Source organism: Dermacentor variabilis, chromosome 1, assembly GCF_050947875.1.
Source record: "Dermacentor variabilis isolate Ectoservices chromosome 1, ASM5094787v1, whole genome shotgun sequence".
In the NCBI taxonomy this organism is placed as follows: domain Eukaryota; kingdom Metazoa; phylum Arthropoda; class Arachnida; order Ixodida; family Ixodidae; genus Dermacentor; species Dermacentor variabilis.
In genome coordinates this window covers 178,221,796-178,242,265 of record NC_134568.1, presented here as the reverse complement: position 1 = coordinate 178,242,265, position 20,470 = coordinate 178,221,796, and the positions used below count along the sequence as shown (strand labels likewise).

The following is a 20,470-nucleotide window of genomic DNA, read 5'->3' as shown; positions in this document are numbered from 1 at the left end:
TCTAAAAAATGTTCAAGAGTCCAGTCGGCTTAGTGCGGTTTGCACAGAGACGCGTTGGACGTCGTATCGAGGGCAAGTGCACAACGGGTGTTGGATAGTTTCTTCAAGACCAACGTGTGTCGCACGTCGGTGATAGCGTAAGCAAACGAAGTTCCTAAAATGGCCTAGATGTTCAACAGCTGCCACACTCCCGAAGTAAGGTACTTGTTGCTGTCGAAATGCGCTCCAGAAGGCTGCCACACCTTCGCATTAAGCGGAGAATAGAGCGACCGGCATTTGCTGTTATCACGAACAACAAGAACAGATTTTGAAAGCTCCAACAAAAAATAAAGCCGCGAGAGAAAAATTTCTCTTAATCGTGCTCTGCTGGCTTTGTTAGAAAACTGCAGTGTTTCTTGGCACGTACACAAGGGTTGCTCACTCAACTAGTGTTTTAAAACATCGGCAGTCTACAACAGTTATTCCGGCTCTGAAGACACTTTGTGCAACAGACGTTATTCCTTGGTCTCAGACCTCCCGGTACCTGCACACAGAGAGGGAACGAGAGAGAGAGAGAATCGCTTTCGGTAGGCGGAGCTTTTCGCCCGCGTATATATGAGCAATGCCCCCAACTTTGCAGAAAGCTTTCATTCGAAGTTTCTGCCAGTCGGAACGTTATTTTATGCAGCTGTTCTTTCCATGATTTCAGCGTTTATATGGGCAGCCGCCTGGTTTCTGGCTGAAGCGAATTCAAGTGGACGTCCTTGCGCACCCGCTGGGAATGGCGGCGTCAGCAGCCATTCCCGGCGTCAAACCCGCGACCTCTGTGACACATACGCCACATACGACGTCACCTCCTCTGCCCCATAGGTCAGGTATAGTTGAATCGAATTCCGAGAGCAAGGACGTGTCAGAGGGCATAAATAATGAACCCTGGCTCGCGTTGCCAACGCTATAGCCGCAGCTACTGCCGAATCCACAGCCACTTCAAGTGATACCGCCCACTGTGGCAGTGTCGAACGTAGCGCGAGTTCCCGACCCGAACAAGATTGCCAAGAGGTTACGATGCTTCGGTTTGTCCATGTTAGCTAGTGCTTAACTAGGAAGCATTCTCTCTTATCAGTGATCGTGTTGCTCTCCCACCGGTGATGGCCACTATTAGACGCTTGCGAGAGGTTGCATTCTCGGCCTATTCCTCTGCACCCTTTGTTATGCTTCTTTTCCAGATATATATATATATATATATATATATATATATATATATATATATATATATATATATATATATATATATATATATATATATCTGTGGAAATATTAATAAATACTATACTATATTAATAAAAATACGAAGGCGCCTAAGCACTTCGTTTCAGTTGTGAATACGAAAGCATAAATGTCCAACTGAACGACGCTGAGCGGTCCTTCGAGTTCGTACTCCACGCAGGCAAGCGAGCGCGTTGAGACTCTTGGCGCGTTTTGATTTGGCCTTACCGAGGCGCAGTTAAAACGCAGGCGCATTTAGAAAAAATGCTTCCGAGAGCGAGAGCAAGGGTGATTTGGCTTCGCGACGATGCCCTCTCCCCTCCCGCAACACCTGACGCGCTGTTGCGGCAGCAGGCAACCCTTCGCCCGCCCTGCGCCGTCGATGCACGTTCGTGACGGGGCGTCGCAGCCAATGGGAAGTTAGGTGCCATTTTGCTTCTACACACGTGGAACGCCAAAGTTTTCGCTCAATGAGCCATGTGACGCTTTCGCATCAACCTGCCAATTTGATGATGTAATTTAAACCCCCTACAATAATGAAGATGTAGATGTGAACAACAACAACAATTATTATTATTATTATTATTATTATTATTATTATTATTATTATTATTATTATTATTATTATTATTATTATTATTATTATTATTATTATTATTATTATTATTATTGCGGTTTTATTCTGTACTTGGGCAACAGATATACTGTGGCAGAAACTGTGAGCACAGAGCATGCATGCACGTACAGGCGAAAAGCAATCATCGTGGTCACCAACATCAACGAGATGGCATAGAGAGAGCATTTCGTTGCGAAAGTGCCACATCGCTCATTGAGCGAAAAAGCCAGCGTCTGTAGCAGCGAAACGGCACCTAAATTCCCATTGGCTGCGACGCCACGTCACGAGCACGGCTCAAGGGACAAAAGTGGGCGAAACGAAACACCTGCTCGCCGCACTTTGTGACGGAGGCATTGGTAATGCTCAGCGGCGAGGTGATTGCGCTCAGCCAAACATGTAGTGGCAAGCATACGAGATCTATCCCTGGAAAGCCCTTGAAAATATTCTCATGAACATTTGTGTTTTAGGGGGCTTCAGTGCTGGAAAATGTTAAAGGAGTACTGACACAGAAATTCGAAGTCGAGTTAACGTGTGAGATCGATTTATGTGGGCACACACACACATATCGTCTGCAAAATATAAACGGCGAATGTAGCTTAAAACATTTAAAATGAATTTTAAAGTACGCGTGCGCGCAGCCAACCACAAAACGTAGCGCCTTGCTACATCGACATCAAGGAAGGAATGTAAACAACCGAGAAAACACTGCGTCACGAGTTTGTGCTGCCGTCGGGGCGGGCCCTACGAGCATGTTTCTTGCTGCTCCGATAGCCCCGGTGTTTTCTCTTCTTTTTTTGCCACTGAAGGCAGCACAAAAAATCTGCTAAAATTTGTTTCCGACACGAAATAACTCGGAGTAAAGTGACCTCGAAAGTGCGCATATCGTAAAGCCTTGCGTGAAATAGTAAATCATTGGCGTGATTTTGACTCGCAAAGTGGTCAGCGCAGCCGCCGCTGCAATCGTCTCTGTAAAGCGGCTCTCCTGACTCACGTGTTCCCTCATCGCTGCCAACAGCGTTGGGAAAACTAATAGTATTGTCACTTATAAGCGACGTAAATGTGCAGATGTTGATTGTGTTGACAAATATATGTGCTTTATTACGAGCTGCGGACAGATCGCAAGGGCCGTCGGCCTTGGATCCGACGGCCAGTGAGCTAGGCCGTTTTTCAGCGATCGCCAGCTCGCCTGGCTTGCTTGTTCGCTACTGTCGGCGTCGATGAGTGGCAGAAGTGGCACGAGCTCGTGCGCGCAGCTGGACCCTTAGAATGGACCCCGTTGAAGAGCAGCCAGACTTGCTCGTTTCATTTCGAGCGTGCCTGGTATAAACAAAACCCACCGAGCTTAGAGCAGTCCGATGATCTTCCACCTAGACTACGTACCCCCAAGCCTGATGCTGTGTCGACTTTTACCCCGCCTTGTGTCCTGCTCTGAAATTTGCTTCATTCCCAAAGCGCCCTCGACGAATGGTTCGTACTACTTGTAGCAGCGCGTACGCATATTAATAGCTGTCGCTGGCCGCACTTTCGAGTCGCTGCTTTGTGGTGGATCCAATCGAAAGCGGTTGACCACGTCTAACACGGCGGCGACTCCAGCCTGCAGGAAATAGTCGCCGCTGGACGACGAAAACGAGGGCGAAGATGATGGCGAGGACCATCGCAAAGCACGTGCAGAAGTAACAGACGAACTAGCAACACGAAGCTCGCGCGCCGGCGAGTTCGCTGGCGTGCCCAGTTGTGTCTACATTCCTTCTTTGGCCCATCTCTTTGCTTTCTGAAACCGAAACTTGGACTGGTCGCTACAAACAAGACTCCAAATAATTACCTGTCGTGCTCTCAAGCAAATGATGTTTCGTGCCGTGATTACTGAGTCATTATATCTACTTACTCTAGCGGAAAAAACAAGATCAAAAATTTTTGTGTCAGTACTCCTTTGAGTGGCTCCCATAGTTAGTTTCAACGAAGATATTTGAATTACCTTGGTCTTTTCCTTCAGAAAAGCAGCGCGAAAGTATTTACCATACAGTTGTTTAGTTATTTCGTATGCGGAAATGTTCTGAGTATTATTGCAGTTGTAATTTCTCAATATTGCAGTTCTGTTATCTTAATAGCTTGCAGCTGTTAGCTACACATATCATTGTGTCAACTTCCACACTGCAGGAGGTGTTCTGCAGGTAGCCAGCGACTCTCTATCGGTTAGTATTGTGATAGTTGCTTCTCAGAAGAAGGGGAACGCTTGCTGTATGCTCTTCTTGATTTTGTATTTAACCACAATTTATGCCTTGATCTGCCAATCGCGCGGCAATGCTGCGTGAATTTGCGGGTTTCTTTCACGCTCGGCAAAACACTTTTATGTAGCACGTATTGAGCAACAGAAAGCTGTGTCGGGAATTTTTCATGTCGCTCTACAATTTTCTCATTGACACTCTTCACCTGATTATAATATTTGAGAAGTTGATTGAATAATTAATTAAGACAAATTATCTAACTAGACGGAATGAAAAAGAAATAGTTTGAGTAGCTCCAAGCAACGGCAAACAACAGTACCTTTGTTCTGTCCAGCTACGTGCCCTTTGCATATTTTAAAGCTTTGGCTAAAGTTAGCTGGGACACCCTGCATAGCCATGAAATTCGCTCTTATTCGCTATAACGTGAATGGTCGGCTTTCAAACGGCACATTATTGTGTAGGCATTAGTAACACGCCAATTCATTGGCAGATTCGGCCAGCCAGTCGTATAACTATTGTTATATTCTGGCTCGTGGCAGCAAGGACAAGTTCAGAGGTTCTTTATCTTCTCTGCTGCGTGCTGTCGGTCTAATCTCAAGATGGTGTCAGTCTTTAATTACAGCTTATCTTTCATTCTACTGATTAAAGCCTTTGTAAAATCCAGTGCACTACGGATCAGCATGACTCGTTTGAATCGCGAAAGATATCTGCTGCATAGGTACTATGTGGCATAGACATGATCACTAAGAAATATATAACAGTAGCTGTCAGCGTGCGCTTCATCCGTTATGGAAAAAAAGAAAATTAATCTGTCGGCAACTACCGATCGCCTCTTTGTATCACAGGACAATAATTCTCTAACTTTTTTTTTTGCAGGCATTAAATCAGATGTACGTTCACAATGGAACACAAAGAAACAAGCCCGACAAGAGAAACGACAGAACTACGGCGGCTCAACTCACTCCCAATGGATGATTCTGGGCACGAGCTTCAAGATAAGGCAAGACGTGTTTACTTAAAGATTCACACTAATCGAAGGAAATCCAGAAGCTTCAATCCATGAATGTAACAAGCTTTGCCTTTACTTGCGTGTCAGTCAAAGCTTATGGTGTTTCCCAAGTCCCTATTTCTAGACGACTTGTTCTGCGGCGTTATTTAATCATGGGATTAAACTTTCTAAACAGCAAAGGCAATTGTAATCATTATCGGCGTTAAATATGTTTGTTGTAGACATTATATTATTTACGTTAGTGTTACCTCGCGCAATAAAAAATACAATTTTTTTAAATACCATCGTTATCAAGTTTACTTTGTTCTTGTGGGCAGCTAGCAAACTTAAGTGTTAATTTACTTCTTGTTGACTGATGTCCCAAAAGCTATCTACAGAATGCATAGCGGATTCCACGTAAAGGAGCAAAGTACAACAAAAGCACACACAATAGGCACTGGACATCAACTACTGAGGCCCAGCGATTGTTGTTCGTACCTTTTATGTCTTTTGCGACTACGAACTAAATCCCCTATTCATTCTGAAACAACGCATTAACTAGCCCACTTCTGTTTGCTAAAATTGCTCGCTACAGAAAACGTTATTTGCCTCTAGTCTGGTCATCAAGACAGCAGAGCGTAATTAAACCGTAATAAGCAGTTATCTTTGCAGTCGCTCGGCATGCCACCCTTCGCACAAGGTCAGATGCTGGACTGTGAGAAGGATTTCATGGAGTTTCTTCTCACGCTTCCTGCCGAGCCGCTCACGACGTCGAAGTCTTTAGAACGGACGAGGAGGCACAGCAAAGGCACAAAGGTGACGCTTTTCATGACACTTTTGTGATCTAGACGCTGAATATACTTACAAAGCACTTTTTGAAGACAATGACTTCCTTGGCCAGTTACCACCACTTTTCCGTATCGGGCATGTCTGTTTCTGGCCTCTTTCGTGGGCCGATACCGTAGGTAGCGAACTAAAAAAATATAGGCCGTTTCTGTGGGTATGTGCTGTCTAAAAAGGTGCAGTGTTCCTGAAGATGTGCAGTCTAAAAATGTCGGCTGTTTATGAAAACAGCACAGTTAAAAAATTTAAGCAGTTGGACACTCCTCCTACTCTCCGAGGAGTGACGCGATAGAGTGCTGTGTGCAGTGACTCTGCTCAATTGTCACCCCCAACTCGCTCAGGAAGGGATTGTCTTCCATAGACTTAAACTGGAGGTTGCCTCGCCTTCAAACTTTTATATATCTTTCTAAAGAGAACCTTTCTTTGCGAATCCCCTAGCGCCTCTCTTGGTGACCGTGGCTACCGCCTACCGTTGCTGCGGCTCATGCATTCTCGCCGAACAGCTCACATTCGGATGGATGGATTGGATGGATGGATGGATGGATGGATGGATGGATGGATGGATGGATGGATGGATGGATGGATGGATGGATGGATGGATGGATGGATGGATGGATGGATCTAATGCGAGGAAGACCCAGCTCCGGAAGCGTTGGATTTTGAACTGTTCTTTTTATTTTTTTATATCGCACTGCGTAAGTTGTGCGGCCCGGAGCTAACTTCCTCCTATTTGGCGGGCGCTGCACGCGAAGCGAGTTGTGGCCTGCGGCCTGGACGTGAGGCAAAGGACGCTGCAGATGGATGGATGGATGGATGGATGGATGGGTTAGGATGGGATGGGATGGGATGGATGGATGGATGGATGGGTTAGGATGGGATGGGATGGGATAGATGGATGGATGGATGGGTTAGGATGGGATGGGATAGATGGATGGATGGATGGATGGATGGATGGATGGATGGATGGATGGATGGATGGATGGATGGATGGATGGATGGATGGATGGATGCCATGAACGTCCACTTCAGAACGGGGTGGTGGGTTGCGCCACCAAGCTCTTGTTATTATACTGCCCAATGTCCTGCCTATGTTGAAAAAAAAATGAAAAAACCCACGATGAATTCCCATAAACAAACTTTCTTAACCACTATTAAGAACTTTGTTTTTGTAGGCTTCGGTGTTTGCCGTTTCCCTACATATCTTCTACCAATCTTCCAATCGCCTCTTACTAATCTCTATTGCGGATATGTTTGATTTCCCCCTGCTCTCGCTGGACCTAAGGGCTTCAAGGAGGCCAGAGGTGCCTAAATCAACCGCTGGGCAGATATAGTCACATTCTAATAAAACATGCTCCATCGTTTCCCTAACTTTACAGCAGCAAGCACACGCTTCTTCCTTCCTATATCTCGCTTTAAAAGTGCGTGCTCTCAGGGATCCTGATGTCGCTTCGAAAAGAGCTTCCCTTTGAGTTACCATAATAAAATGTTTCTTTCCTGATTTCGTTTTTTCCTCTTAAGTAGTTACTCATAGCAGGTTTATTTTCCATTGCCGCCACCTATAGGATTATCCCACCCTCTCTAATTATCCCCTTGACGTTCTTTGTTGCCATGTTGCTCATCATGCAGGTCGTATACTTAGTGCTAAACTTTCTAGTCCTTTTCCTCCACTGTGAATCAATGTTTTTTGTGTACAAATACCGGAACACTCTCCCATCCCATTTACTTTCTTCCATATTCCTCAGTCGTTCTTTATAATCAATTTTACAGTTAGCTTCCTTCACTTCAAAGCACGTCCAGCCCATATCACATTGCACAGCTTCATTTGTAGTTTTCCCGTGAGCACCCAGTGAGAGGCATCCCACTGGCCTTTGGTTTCCACCGAGTCCTAATTGTGCCCCTCATTCCAAGCAAACAACCGCATTTCCAAATGTAAGTCATGGAACCATTACACCTTTCCACGTACCCCGGAGCACCTCGTACCTATTGTATGCCCATAGCGCTCTGTGCTTCATTATTTCTTATTATTATTTCTCTTTCGCTTTACTATTATTGTTTTTTCCTGAGTTTCCATATATCTACTGCCTTCTTTTATCCATATACCAAGATATTTATATTCTCTTAAGGGAGGTATTTCCTGGCCCTGTATTGACACTGTCTGTTCACTATTTTCATTGAATATCATAACACCTGATTTTTAATCCTAAATTTCGGACCTGAATTCTCGCCTTTCTGTCCACAGATATTAGCCAGACGTTGCATATCACAATGCTTGTTAGTTAGCGACTCAATGTCGTCCACATACAACAAGCCTGGAACCTGCTGCTCTAATACTGTACCCGCCTGTTTGTATCAGAGATTAAACCCGATATTACTTCCTTCTAGCGCCCTCTCCATCCTCACCATGTACATCATAAAAAGCAGTGGAGATAAAGGGCGCCCCTGCCTCACTCCCTTGTTGATATCAATTTTCTCCTCGCTCCGCATCCCTTCCCATTGAACGCAAACGGTATTTTCTAGGGAAATCTCTTTTAAAAGCTGTATACAATCTTCGCCTAAGCCTTCCTCTTCCAGAATATCCCACAAAATGTTGCGGTCAACGTTGTCATGCGGTCCTGTAATATCTAAAAACGCCACATATAACGGTCTCCTTCCTCCTCTGGATATATTAATAGACTCAGTAAGGACAAATAAGTTATCATCCAGATGCTTACCTATTCTGAAACCATTCTGAAGTTATCCCAAAATGTCATTGTTATCTTCCCATGCTTCTAGCTTTAATTTAATTGCCTGCATTGCTAAACTGTATGTATTGTCGATGTAATGGTCAACGGTCTACATGAGTGAATTCCATCTTTCTCCCCCTTACCTTTATAAATTAAATTAATTCTACTTTGTCGCCAACAGTCTGGTATTCGTCTATATTTTAAAGCTTTTTCTACTGCTTTCAATGGAGCTTCTTTACTTTTTGGTCCTAGTTCATTAATCAACCTAATGGGAACCTCGCCTAGCCCGGTGGCTGTGCGCTTAGGAATTTTTTCTTTGGCTTTCTTCCAGTTGAAATTTGTCAGCACCAGCTCCTTTTCCATCTGGTTCTCTTTCATGCTCTTTTTTTCCTCAAATACAACTTCGTCATTGCCTTGTTGCCTTGGGAAGATTCGGCTGGTATTTAAAGAGTGTAATTTAATGCCACGTCCCCTTCCACTTTGTTTCCATCTTCGTCTAGGATATGTTGTTGTATTGTTCCAAACTTTCTGCGTTATAAGCTTATATGGTTCCAAAATATTCTAGGTGCGGCCTTCTGTTTGTCACTTATTTCTGACAACCAACGTTCACTTTCACATTTTATTTTTGCTTGAACCAACATTTGAACCAAAGATCTTTTTCTCCCTGTATATTTCCCATTTTCTGGCTATTTCATCCTGCGGCAACTGCGCTTTCTTTGCCTGCCTGTGCTCTCGGGATGCTTTCTGTCGTTCGGCGATCGGTTCTCGTATCTCCCTATTCCACCAACTTTCCGGTTTCCTTTTCCCTTTCCAACGACCCCATGTTGCTTCTCTTTCCGTATTCCTGTCGTTATTACACTTAGAAAGCTCACTATATTCCCACTATTTGCCAAGCTCTTCTTCGACTCTTGTGACTATATTTGTTCAGCGTACTTGTTCACGGCTGCGGGATGGCGGTGCCATCTAGGAGCGATGGCTTACCCTGCTTCACCCGCAGCAGTAGAAGGTAGAGGTGGGAAGCCGGCTTGTGCATGCGGGTGGTTGGCCGCTCGTGGAGTGGGCGAGGGAGCTGCGACACGGAGAGCCGCGATGAGACCGGAGAGAGGGCACCCGACGAGATGGCCTCGCGTTGCGCATACGTTGCACCGCCTGGGAACCACGCGGACGGTCGCATCTGAGCCTCCAAGGGGAAGTCGGGTAACCCAAACAAATGGCGCAGAAAGGTGGGCTCCAACTTCAGCACCAAAATACCAGCGTGATCACCACGAACACATGCAACTAACCATTATATTACACATACGTGTTTAGTTTACAAGATATTGCATTTCCTTTACAAAATACCCGAATAAATCGTTTGGTTTCACTTTGCACTCACATTTAATATACACAAACACGTGTTTCAGCATTCCTTGTGCATTTACGGAAAGCTCCGCCGTATACATATTTCAACAACGTTGGCTCTGCTGCATTTTTTTTCTCAAAGCACTGCTGCAGCGCATTTGGGTGTTCTTGATTAGGAAATGCTTTTATTAACCTCAGTTATTCTTCAAGCGATCGTGCGGGGCATATTTTGGTCAAGAATGTACGCCACTTCTATTCTCAAATTGAAGAAAGTTCCAAGGAGCGCAAAAAAGACGCCAGGCAAAGGACAGAGAAAAACAAACTGGCCACGCACTTCACTATCAACTGAAGTTTATTGAAGCAATACGCGATAAATATGCAAGAAAAGGGGATAGGGGGTTAAAGCATTGTATGCACTCACAAACTTCATGGAAACTAAGATTAACAATAAAAAAGGCAAGAAAAACATGGTACCAAGCATAAATTTCAGAAATATTTAATGCTAAAATTGATTTGTTTTCGCCCGAGCACAACAACCGCCAGACTGATACCCATGCCATCATGTGTGGAAATCTGACATGCTTCCATGTCTTCCCTAGTCTCCCTAGTGGAATGACAAAACCAAATGGCAGTATCAGAGAAAACGGTGGTGCAACCACATCTTTTGCAAAGGGATGGCAAATGGCCATACCAGACATTTAGAGAATATTTGTGCTGTGTCAACCTCTTAATAACACATCTCTCCATATGTACAAAACACATAGCTTCCGAAGATAAAGGTAACCTATATGCCATGCCACATTTGCACGGAATGAAATTATTAGAATGACTATCGACACGTCTAGTTGTCAGTGCGTTATTATTAAGGCGTTTTTCTACCACTGAGCAAATGCGTCTAAGCTTATTTGGAGCTGAAAAACAAAACACACTAATGCCGTACTTATTAGCCGACTTCTCAATCCTGAGTGAAGCGGCGTGCACATAGGGCATAACAGCAACATATTTATTTCGCCTTTCTTTTGGAATGTTTGGTCAGGCCCACCAAGTTTCGCCCGGCGTACTGGCCTTTCAAGAGCACTGGACACAACATGTCGCGGAAAACCCACCTTGTTGAGTCGCTGTAAAAGTAAAGCCAGTCTTCGTTTTATGAGATGTGCACACGTTATTGACAAGCAGAACATAAGCCCTAACACAACGAGGCCCTTTTAGAGCGAAGCTCCTAAGCGCCCGTTCCTGCGGCGAGCGTCGGTGTCGGTGTAACCGAGCGAACGAGCACAACGGACAAGGATGAATGAACGAACGCGGAGGGGGAGATTAAAGACGCGAACCGCGACCGGCAGAGACCAATGAAAGTGGCCCGTTCCGTGACGTCCGCGCGGGAAACATGTTTCATGTGGACCCGCCCGACCACTCGATGCGTACTCGTATCTGGTCTCAGCCAGGCCGCTCGCTTCATGCTATCGTGTGCTTCCGTCAGCTCTCGCTCCCGCTTCTTTGACTTGCTTGGTTTGGTCTCGTTCGCGCTTGTTTTGATTGTCATGGTTTGAGATTATTTTTCGCAATGATGAGTCTAAACTGAGATGACCTGATGGAAATGTTTATGGAGACAGTGCGCCATATCCGATTCTGTACGACAAAAAAGAACAGAGCACACCAACATGATTATGACAGTGGCAACGTCGTCGTCATTTTTGTAAGACGTGACGCGCGTTAAGAACGAAGGACGAAGAAGGTAAACACAGCGCCGACCTGTCAGCAAACGATCGCAAAAGCACGCGACATCTCGTACCTACAGAGAGGAGGCCAAATTTTCATGCTGTCACGTGACAGCCGCAGCGGTTCGCCGCCAGTAGGTGCGGTCGGTCTGCCACAGCTGCGTTTTAACGCCGGCGGCCCGCCGCGCTCGTTTTAGCGTGAGTGTGTACGGGCCTTTCTGCGCCACGATCGCTTCGAGATAGCGCCAAAGTAGCATTCTTTGTCTGTTCAGCAATGACGCCATCGATGAGGCATGCGGCGAGCGCGTCAAAATAAAGCACTGCATGAGCGGAGGTCTATCTGCGGCGGCTACTCTGAGTCGCACCCACGCGTCACCCGCGGGCTGCCTCTCGCGGTCACCCAATTAGCAAGACAGTTGCGTCACACTTCTCTCGTTTGCAACGTGCCGCACGATATAGATTGACCGCACCAACCAATATATTGCGAAATAAAAACACGTATAGAGCTGTGCTCAAATTTCGCATTAAGGAGTATCGTAATAGTCGGTGAATTTTTGACCACATTAAATATGATCAGAGTAAAAACTCAGCATTGGTTTGATCGCTATTGGTGAATAATGCCACCGTACATGGTCATACGCAAGACTAAGCATTAAATCAAGATACTGCAGCTCAGCATTAGAACGCAACTCGCATGTAAAACGGAAGCTTATTCTGTGTTCCTTGAAAAATTTTACTATATCTGCGACATGGCGGTTAGTAGACGTGGGTTTTGAGAATATAAAAACAATTATCAACGTACTCGAACGTTTTGCGTTCTAAGGAACCCCAGCTTTTTTTCAGATCCCGGTTTACTTTTGCCAGAAAAATATTGCTTAAGTACGGAGTTATCCCAAATTTCCGACGCACTAGGAAAGTCCTCAGAATACTTGTCCAGAAAGCGAGAACGGGGAGCGCTCCGCCATGCGCTTACACCGTTTGTGCGAAACGCTTGTGCCGAATCAGCTGACTCCTGCCCAAGCGCTACACGATAGCCACAGCGGGGGGTACACGTGTCCATCGCTGTGAAACATTGATTGACAGTTGCCTCGCGGGCAGTGATAATAAGGAACGCGTTCGTTTTACAACCTGGCGACTGATGAGGCTCACCTGGTTTAGTATGGAACCAATGACAATAATAAGCCCTGCCAGCTACTGCAAAATGAGAGGAGCGAAAAACGATGGTCTGCCTTCCTGTTAATGCGGGCTCAAAGCAAACGGTCGCAGAGAAAAGGCCAATTGAAGAGGACGCCACCGCTTTTTGGAAAGCACGACAGAGAGTTTCTTTTTTTTTTTGACGTCGTATATTGTTTTCTAGCCTTGTAATCCAAGTAAGGTTGGTAATTAGTTCAAGCGACTTAGTGACTTTGCTTCACGTTCACTGCAGACAACGTTACGAACACATCAAATATTGATCTGTGTACTCTTCAAATCCAGCATTATCAAATTTCTACGAATTCTGCAACATGGTATTTTAGGCACAAGTTTTTCTTAGCAGACAATTGTGCCACAAAATACCCGGCCACACGACAAGCGCCGACCAGATACTTATTCTATCCATCACGTGCGTGCAGGCAAAGCCCAAGGTTGGTCTGGATCACCTGGACAACCTATGCAAGCTAATGGAACAGCTTGGTGATCTGAAGGAACAGAACCATAAACTTCAAAGGCGCGTCCAATACTTGGAAGACATGAAGGACCTGCATGATATGCAGAGACTGCTGGATCCTGACTACGGTCTCGAGGAGCGCCGGGCGTCGTATCGTACCCCGAGTCCAGGAGGGAGCTCTGCCACGCGGGCACTGGGAGTGCTCGAGGATGGCGTGCACAGGAGCAGGACGCAGGTCGCACTCCGCTCCAGAGAGTGCTGCCGATCGCGAGAAAGAAGCAAATCTGTTGGGACCCAGGATGACTTCGCCGACTCTAGGAGCATAAAGAGCAAGCGGTTCCCTAACTGGTCCCGAGTTAAAGAAGCCTTGGGCCTCGAACGGTCAGCGACCGAATGCGAAGGCACTTCCAAAGGAGCCCTCGCATGCACGAGTGCCTCGGACGGGGGTTCGTTTCAGGACGAAGGTCTTGCCGTCCCTGTCACTGACGGATGGCCTGCCGCATGGGATGCTGGCCCCGTTCTCCCGCCGCAGTCGTGCTCTTGGTCTGAAGAAAGTTTTCCTGGCAGGATGCAGGGCGAAGTCTTCAGACCAGGTGAGCTTTTTTTCTGTTTCGGTCACCGGACCAAATCCTGGGTGCTGCGGCCGCATTTTGAAGGGGCAGAACGCAAAAATGATTATGCGTTTAGATATAGGGCACGTTGAGTAACGCACGTTTGTCAGCACTAACCCGGAGTTCTTCACTACGGCGTCTCCTCACAGCGCACATTTCAGCCCTGGGACGTCAAATCACACCATTGATTATAACTGCATACATAGTTATAATATGACAACTACAATGATTGTGTGCGTACCGTCATTTCGGTGGGTGTGCGCTAAGGAAGCGATGTCATGAATTAAATTTTTCCATAGTATAAGCAGACAACCGTCTTGTGGTACTGACCAAAGTACTGCGATCGAATTCGCAAAGCTTTTTACTCGTTTTTTTTGCCATTGGCTGGTCGCATTCGCTAATTTTAGGTCCGGCATCATGATTAGTTGGCATTTGCTCTTGCGAACAATTCTAGCATAAGAGCATTTTGTGAATACGGGCACTGATCCACTAAAATACCTTACGCTAGAATTGTTCGTAAGGGCCGATGCCAACCAATCCTGAAACTGGATATATATTTAGTGAAAGCCGCCGGTTAATGACAAATACCACTTGCGAATGAAAAGCTTTGAGAATTCAAAACTTGAGCTACACTGTTCACCTTTGCACAAACAAAGCTCTCGGAACCTTCTCCGGCGAGCGCACACGCATACACGTGCATACACGGCGAGTGCACATGTATGCAAGGCAAGCGAGCGAAAGAAAGAAAGAAAGAAAGAAAGAAAGAAAGAAAGAAAGAAAGAAAGAAAGAAAGAAAGAAAGAAAGAAAGAAAGAAAGAAAGAAAGAAAGAAAGAAAAGAACACATATCCATGCTTCTATCGCATTGGCGTACTTCATTTGGAACCCCGAATGTGGTGGCGACGGAATATTTAGACTCCCGCTGCGTGGTGAAAAGCATCGCATCTTGCAGCAATTATGCAAAAAAGGTGCATAGTTTACTTATTTATTTATTTAGTTATTTACTTATTTATTTATAAAATTTGTTTATTCATTTATTCTTACTTTTATTGGAGCCCTCACAGTACGGTCAGTGTGTCTCCGAACAACGTTCCTAGCAGCCGTCATTCCGCCGGACTGAATAAGCCATTTTGTTCATGTCCTAAAGCATGAAATTCTTGCATAGTGTTGATCATGTCCATTTGGGGGCCTGTAGAAGCATCACATTATTTACCTCTGCAAGAAGCGGATGGATTGATTAATACTGTGTCTGGGTTTCACGGCCATTGCGCATTCCCTCCTCCAGAGTGCCATTCAGGCTTGCCAGAAAAATTTCTGAAGTTTCGACTAATTTCATGGCACAGCATAACTAAGCAGCGGTATTGTGTTGTGTATAATAAACCGAGTATACTGGCTGGAAAGCTTTCTATGGTATAGTCGTAACTCGGTCTGCCACAGTAAACTCTGTGCACATGAATTTTTTAATTGTCATATCTTGATACAGACGTCGCGGTGCATAAATTCAAAGTACACCGAGTTCTATTGAGCCCGTTACCACGATCATCGTTGCAGGTCATAACCATCAGGCTACAAATGTTCAGGGCTATCGAACTGATGCAATATTTGTTTTGTTGTAACCAGCTTGAATTAACAAAGAGGCTTGAGCCTGAAATAATAATGCAGCTACCACACATTTGCAATAGCGTGAACATGTAATGAAACTGTGAAAAAAACGATGTTACATCGTGTACTCGTCACAATTTGGCAAACGACGACAGGAATATGAACTCTGCCATACTTTTGGGGAAGAATTCACGCAGTTTGGCTTGACCGCCTTCCTTAGTGTTATGTTCTCATAAACATTGGCCGATACTTGCTCTCTCGAACCTCTTTCGCGCACGAAGTGCGCTTTGTATACAGCATTTTTGTTGTTGTTTTTTTTGTTTTCGACTACGCTAAAATGAAATGCAATAAAGAAAAGAGCACGGATAAATCTTCAAGGCGCCTCCCTTTCTGACGACGCGCTCTTAGCTAGTTATCATTGAGCTGAAACTACTCGTTAATCTGGTGTGCCCTAACGCCAGTTCATGGTCCACAGGCAGTACGGCTCATGCAACTCTGCGACCAGGGGAACCTGTGCGCCGCAAGTCTTCTCCAACCTCGCCAAGCTGCGTGAGAGACGCGTGCAAGAAGACAGTGTTGGACTCCAAGTGCCACTGTCATTTAGGTAAATTAATTATATCACTGTAAAGAACTCTTAAACAAAAATAAGTAAGGCACTGCCCCCCCCCAAAAAAAAATATCGCTTGTCTTACATAGCACCGTTTGGCCAATAGGCCGGCGTACCGGTGCCGGGCACTAAGGATAGCGATCTGCGTGATAAGGAAGCGATCACCTCGGCTGTGGAGAATCTTTGATAGTACCTACAAAAGAAAAAAAATTGATTATGAGCCTAGATTCATTTATGCAGATGTAAAGAGCTTGCCCCTTCATCATGTGCATCTTGTCGCATAACACTACAACCTGCTAACAAGCAGGTGATAGTTATGCTGTGATTATGCCCCATTTCCGCGCATCCGACAAAAAGAACAAAAAGAAAGAAACAGATTTACAAGATCCAATTTCGTGAATATACAGGATTCCGAACATAGCTTGCCCTAAGGGACATTTTCAGAAAGTTCAACCCCGTGAAAGAACAGCCAGCCTAAAGTTCTCAGCAAATTATTTCCATCTCTGCAAGCCGTGCCTTAATGGCATGCTACCGCTAATCGTGCTGCCGTCTGTGTGAAGAAGACAGTCACTGCAATGAGCCATTAATCATGCGATGCGATAAGGAAGGTCATTGCGTCTCCATCTTGGAATCTTCTGAGGCTCGTGTGACGTAGCGTGGTGTCGCTCATAAAAGGGAGCAGTCAAAAGTCAGCTGCATACAGACAAGCACCAGGAGCGGCGACCGGTACACATCACGATATTAGCAAATTGTCTCCAACCAGTGGCTTAAATGGTAGACAGCGTAAACGCACCGACAAGAGTCCGTTCCCGTGCTTTAGACAAGTGTTCCATGGTGTGTCCCAACAAATATGTTGTAGCACAGTTTGCTGATGAGTGCGGTTTGTGCCCTCTTTGCGTCTGATATGGTCGGCTCAATTAAATACGTATATCAGGGCTCATATTCACGAATAAATTCTTACACTAGAACTATACTCAAGAGCAGATGCAAGCCAGTCATGATGTTGGACATATTATTACCGAAGGTGGTCTGCCAATGGCAAAGGGGACTTGCGAATGAAAGGCTTTCTGAATTCGGTCTCAAAGTCCAAGATAGCGACAGCGGTTCTTGCGTCACCAGTAACAGAGATGTCAAGTACGTCCAGGACCCCTTTAAAGTAAGATCTGTTGTCTGTAAAGTTGAATCACCTCGCTGATTCATCTTGCGCAGAATAAATTTTTAAAAGTTGTAAAATGCAAATACGTAAAATAATGGCTGCTATGTGCATTCAACGATTCCGTAATCCAGCTCGTGGAAATGCTATCTGCCTCCCTCGTGAAAATGCTGTGATTATGCCCCCTTTCCGCATATCCGACAAAGAAAAGAAGAAAGAAACAGATTTGCATTTATCGTCTCTGGAGCCTCGGAAGAATTCCTCTAATTAAGGAAGGAAAGATAGGAAAGTAGGAATGGTTAACGAAAATAGCATTTGCTTTACTACTTCACATTGGAGGAGGCGGAAAAGGAGTGGTTCAAATACGTTGTTAGTCAAAAATATCATCGCTTTTGCATATTTCGAACGAAACCCCCAGACTCTGTTCATTTGCACTGTGAAACGCATCACTGCCATTCGTGGTCAATCTAGGGCCGAATTCACAAAGCTTCGTAACACATTGAATTCACATTCACGGTCACAAGGGCCACTAATTCGCACTTGCGATTGGTCCACGCCTGTTCTTTCGAAGCCCTCTAGCGTGACAATGCTTTGTGAAAATGGGCTGTGGATCTTCCAGACCTCACTCCGGGCAATTCGCACTTCTTTGTTTTCCTCCGTAGACTCAGACTCATTGTACCCGGATGTTGGCGATTCGTACGGTTCAAGAGAACTATGCAAGAAAGTTCCCAAAAGCGCATGGGGTAGAGTGAAGAACCTGATCCAGACAGGACGTGAGACCGTCAAGAGGCAGCAGCCTTCGAGAAATGCCAAACCTGGCTCTTCACAGACGCCAACACGGGCCGACTTGAGAGTCGACTCCGACCCTGCAAACTGTGGCGTTCCCAGCGATCCAGAAGATAGTTTGGCATCACGCAGAAGAGAAGTCCGTAGGCGTAAGGCCTCCGACCAGCTGGGCTCTTCTTCAAGGAACTCAAGAACTTCAGATGATCTGCAGTTCTTGCCGAAGGAACATTCAAAATCACAGAGTCATATACAAAGTGTAGCTAATCAGCTTGATGTTGAATGCGAGACTAACCAAAAGTCAAGGCTTCAGCAACAAGTTTCATGCCCGTCCGAGCACGAGGTATCAAAGCTCACCCTCGCTGCATCGGAGCGGAGCAATGCGCCCTCTCCACAATCACCGCAGTCGCAGCGGAAGTCTCGCTGGAACCGCGTAAAAAAGGTCTTTTCAGGAGCTACACAGGACAAAAAGGAAGAGGAGCCACCCGGCGCTTCTAACCCGTCTAGCCCCTTGTCTACGACATTGGTCTTCGATTTCGACGACTTGGGTGCATGCGAAGGTAAGCCGTTCGACACGATTTCCAATAAAAGCACATAAAGCGTTCACAGTGAGTTATACAATTAGCAACGGTATTCACCAACGCCTCACTGTTTTGCCGTGGCACCAGTACGCAGCATATGTACTCATTATTTCTCTTATTAACCTTCTATATCGCTTTATAATGCTTTTCAATTGAAGTTTAGTACTTGACGCTTTATTGTGCTATCTTTGTTTGCAAAATGGTGTTGGGCTGCTGAGCCCGAGGTCGCGGGATCGAATCCCGGCCACGGCGGCCGAATTTCGGTGGGAGATAAATGCGAAAACACCCGTGTACTTAGATTTAGGTGCACGTTAAAGAACCCAAGGTGGTCAAAATTTCCGGAGTCTTCCACTACGGCGTGCCTCATAATCAGTAAGTGGTTTTGGCGCGTTAAACCCTACAATTTAATTTTTGTTTTGTTTGCAATGCGAAGATTCATCGCGCTGAAAACGCTGGAGACAATAGTCGAACTCCTGAAAGAAAGCAATATTAATATTAGCAGTCACCGTTATGTCACTGCCTCCAAACAAACTTTTTTTTTACTTTTATCTCAGTGTGTCCTGACTTTGCCACTTTGCTTTTGTTTGATTTAAAACAGGCGAACGATCAGCTCCTCGGCGCTCCGAAGATGCTGCCGAGGCGCTGTCCAGCAATCCGACTTCATTGTGTCATTCGTCTACGGCACCAGTATCAAGCCTGGTTCAAGAGCTTCAACGAAACCTCAGCGAGGACTTCAACCAGAAGATATTGGAATGGGAAAGAATGAAAGCTGCCAAGTCCGGCAGAAGTCCAAGGCCTGTCCGCAAATCCTCGGTGCCACATCGTACTACTGTGGTTGCAAACAAGGGTACGCGAGATAAAACCAAAGCGCCGCGTCCCGACAAGAAGAAGGACCTCACCTGGGTGAACCGCGAGTTGCAAAAAATGGAACGTGAAAAGGAGCGTCTGTCTCGAGAAACACATAAGTATCAAGAACGCTCAGTGCGCTTGCACAGGCTTCGACAGGCGCTCCTGAATGCACCGGCGAGCAGCAATGAGGTGCTTGTGCGAACTTCCGCTGGAGAATTTCGATTCGAAGGGATTTCTAACGCTTTCACCAAAAAATTGTACGAGTGGGAAACCAAAAAGGGTGTCGTTCCGGAGTTCTCCACCATAGCATTACTGGACGCCAGTCTGCAGACAACGGGCCGGAATGGGGACAAAGCGGCGCCTGGGAATGTTCGCGTCCTGTCCAGATCAGAGTCAAGCGTTGTCGAGCCCAGCAACACACTGCAGTCACGAGCTTCAACGAGCTCTTTGCCTTCAATGAAGCCTGATACTCTCTTGGTACCCGAAGACAAAAAGGAGGTCTCCCGCTCTCGAGCTAACTCTGAACCGGACTTATGCAGCTCTGGCAACAAAAATGGCTGTACCACGTCCAGGCCCCGAACTGTCAGTGTTGGATCTGCCGAGACGGGTTTTGCACATCCCGAAGTGACATGGCTTATCGACAGTGGTTCCGGAGAAATTGACGATCAATTCGAGCCAAAGCCATGCCAGGAGGCCAGTGAAACGAAGCACGCGGAGGACAGTTACTATACGCTCCTGGAAGAGAACATGCTTCTGTTGGAACAGTTAAGAGCCAAAGAAAACGTCTGCGCACGCCTGGAAGCCAACCTCGAGCGGCTTGATGAGCGTCTGGAATTGATGTCCTCTAGGCATAGGGAAGAAATTGGTAAGTAAATAAATTATTGACAGTTCTTTTTTTTCTTTTCAGGAGATGTGTTAAGTATAGTCGTGGACGAAATTCTC

The 20,470-nt window shown here is 45.8% G+C and overlaps 1 protein-coding gene across 2 annotated transcripts in view; it reads left to right on the top strand.

The window, feature by feature from the left end:
• Positions 1 to 20,470, top strand: part of LOC142588477 (uncharacterized) — a 109,600-nt gene that overhangs the window by 19,441 nt on the left and 69,689 nt on the right. The window contains exons 2-7 of one of the 2 annotated variants that reach the window (XM_075700258.1): positions 4,963 to 5,086; positions 5,747 to 5,890; positions 13,310 to 13,937; positions 16,031 to 16,159; positions 17,978 to 18,658; positions 19,278 to 20,393. In XM_075700258.1, coding sequence (XP_075556373.1) covers positions 4,988 to 5,086; positions 5,747 to 5,890; positions 13,310 to 13,937; positions 16,031 to 16,159; positions 17,978 to 18,658; positions 19,278 to 20,393 — 2,797 coding nt within the window. In that variant the 5' untranslated portion in view covers positions 4,963 to 4,987. The remainder of the gene's footprint in view (positions 1 to 4,962; positions 5,087 to 5,746; positions 5,891 to 13,309; positions 13,938 to 16,030; positions 16,160 to 17,977; positions 18,659 to 19,277; positions 20,394 to 20,470) is intronic. The other variant, XM_075700266.1, reaches the window with a different exon arrangement.